The sequence below is a fragment of the Ixodes scapularis genome, unplaced genomic scaffold (assembly GCF_016920785.2).
Source record: "Ixodes scapularis isolate PalLabHiFi unplaced genomic scaffold, ASM1692078v2 PGA_scaffold13__105_contigs__length_92229423, whole genome shotgun sequence".
Taxonomy (NCBI): Eukaryota; Metazoa; Arthropoda; class Arachnida; order Ixodida; family Ixodidae; genus Ixodes; species Ixodes scapularis.
The window spans coordinates 22688833-22691570 of record NW_024609839.1 but is presented as its reverse complement, the minus strand read 5'-3'; the positions used below and the strand labels follow the sequence as shown (position 1 = coordinate 22691570).

Below are 2738 nucleotides of genomic sequence, written 5' to 3'. Positions count from 1 at the left end.
GTCGGCTGATGACGTACGCTTGAGTCGTGCAATATTACGGGCGCAGCCGCAGACGCATTCGAATATGTGTTGAACTTCGTTGCGTGAGTCATCCTACTATTTAACCCTTTGAGGGATTGTGGTTTCAACATGATACCACCAAAAAAACGTCGCCCAAGAGCAAAACGGACAGTGGTATCCATTTGAAACCGCCGCGCTTTGCAGGTCGGTGGCGCCCTCTCTCGACAGGAACGTTAAATGTTTCCATTATTTTGCACGGCTGCTCTTTAGTACGCTGGAAAAACGTTGTTCAACACGTGGCTTCCACTTGTTCACATCGACGCGTCACTCCCTCTGTTTCACGTGCCATAATATAGAAAATTGTTCTGCAAGTTGTTCTATCAGCTCTCAAGAGGCAAGTAATACTTCTTACTAAGATCAGTCTTCATTTCTAAGCTTTCGGTTGGCAAAAAACTGCGGTGGTTCATTTTTGAAACCACTGTACTGAAACATTGCATGATAGTAAATTTTACAAAATAAGCATACAAGCTTTTGGTTTGTGTATTTCACTCATACTTTTTTGTATAATGTAGGCATATATTTTCACTTACCAAACGCTTGAGTATTTCAGAAATCAAATATTTTTTTTTCTATAGGAATGGAACTTGGGTCGAAGTCGTTCTATGGTCGGAGAAGACACGATGTCGTGATTGAAGATATACCTTCAGACGATGAATCCGGAGAATCTACCACGGATGACGAAACCGAGATAGAAGAAGGTGATGCGGAACCATCTGAGTCGGAAAGCTCGCAGGACTCTGACGATGACCTCATGGCGTGCACCACACCAACAAGTTCATCGGCAAAGCGTTGGGTAAAAAAAGACTACAGGCCACAACTAAACGCATGTGCTGAGGCATCTGGCGTGCAAGACAGCTTGAAAATTGATGCTCAAGACAAGCGGCCGGCGGACGTCTTCCTGGAATTAGTTCCTGAAGACTTCATTGAGGACATTGTCTTTCAGACGAACCTTTACGCAACGCAGACGGGGAAAGCTTTTTCCCCAACTAATAAAGAAGAGATAAAAACATTTCTGGCCATCAACATGCTTATGGGCATAAAGAAGCTACCAAGCTACAGGGACTTCTGGTCAAGCCGCGAATGCCTGAGAGACCCGTTTGTCTCACGGCAGATGTCTATGCGTCGGTTCGGGGCACTCTTGACGAGCATCCACCTCAACGACAATGCTGTTGCTCCTAACCGTGGATCCCCGGGCTTCGACAAGCTCTACAAGGTGCGTCCACTGCTTGATAAACTGGCGCAAACGTTTTTCACGAATTATTTTCCCTCCCAAAACCAGAGTATCGACGAGTCTATGATTCGCTTCAAAGGGAGGTCTGCGCTGAAGCAATATATGCCCATGAAGCCCATCAAGCGTGGCTACAAGGTGTGGACCCGTGCTGACGAGACGGGTTATGTCTGCCAGTTCCAAATCTATGCGGGTAAGGCAGACAACCAAAGCAGCGAGCAAGGTCTAGGCGAGCGAGTTGTACGAGACCTCACCGAATGCCTCAAAGGAAAAAACTATCACGTCTATTTCGATAATTATTTCTCATCCGTACCTCTGGTCGAACATCTCACAAGCGTTCAGATCTATGCTACAGGAACTGTGCGAGCTAATCGCAAGCAACTGCCCCAGCTCTGTACAGATGCCGGTCTCAAAAGAGGGGACGTCGATTGGAGGATGTGTCCTGATGACAAAATGCTCGTTCTCAAGTGGAAAGACAAGAGATGTGTCACAATGATATCCAATGCTCACACGCCTTCCGAAATTAAAACCGTGAAGAGGAGGCTAAAAGACGGAGCTCATGAAGACGTTCCCTGTCCACAAGTCATCATCGACTACAACCAACACATGGGCTACGTCGATAAGGCAGATATGCTGAAATCGTATTATGAAGTGGATCGCAAAAGTAAAAAATGGTGGCATAGAATTTTTTTTCATTTCATGGATGTGAGTGTTGTGAATGCCCATATTTTGTTCAAGCAAATTATGGCGGGGGAGCGTGTTCCGCCGTTGAAAGAATTCAAACTGCAGGTCGCGGAAGGACTCATGGGTGCTCCAGACCTCAACCCGCATAAAAAGCGAAAAGTCGAACTCCCTTCCTACAAGCCACACGTGCCACAAGACATACGCTACAACAAGGTTAGCCATCTCCCCATCCACTCGACGTCGAGAAGGTGTGCGTTATGCAGCACAAAAGATAATCCGTGCCGCACACGATGGATGTGCGAAGTGTGCAACGTTGGCCTTTGCCTGCAGGGAACCCGAAACTGCTTTCTTGGTTTCCATCGAAAGTGAGGAACGGAAGTCTTTTCTCACTGAAACAACTAAGAACTACCGTTGTCATATAACATGTTTTGTGTTTCTAAAGAGAGCTTCACCTTTATATAACCTTGTAGCTGGATAAATTATTAAATATTGCGTGAAAAAGAAATTCTGACTTTATTCATTTATTTTTTACCCGGTCTGGTACAGTGGTCTCGCAAATGTACCACCTACGTTTGACCTAACTATACGTAAGTTTTCGCCAAAAGTTATTTGAGGCACATATTTAGGGTGTTTTACTGCCATGTGCAAAGTTTTAATCCGAAATTTTATCAGGAAGTCAACCTGTCCCTCAAAGGGTTAAAGTCAACCACCGCCAGGCTCGTGCTGCAACAGACTGTGTGTGACTCAGCCTTGCCGGTTGCGCGTA

The 2738-nt window shown here is 45.7% G+C and overlaps 1 protein-coding gene across 1 annotated transcript; it reads left to right on the top strand.

Annotated features, from left to right (window-relative positions):
* The first annotated feature begins 306 nt into the window (after positions 1 to 306).
* LOC121835488 (piggyBac transposable element-derived protein 4-like) lies at positions 307 to 2424 on the top strand. Its single transcript, XM_042289731.1, has 2 exons — positions 307 to 394; positions 636 to 2424. The coding sequence occupies exon 2, from the start codon at positions 638 to 640 to the stop codon at positions 2339 to 2341; it is 1704 nt and encodes a 567-aa protein (XP_042145665.1). The 5' UTR covers positions 307 to 394; positions 636 to 637; the 3' UTR covers positions 2342 to 2424.
* Positions 2425 to 2738: the final 314 nt, after the last annotated feature.

Bases quoted from the DNA above. Each gene is read 5' to 3' on its own strand.
- LOC121835488 (XM_042289731.1), top strand. From the start codon at position 638: ATGGAACTTGGGTCGAAGTCGTTCTATGGTCGGAGAAGACACGATGTC.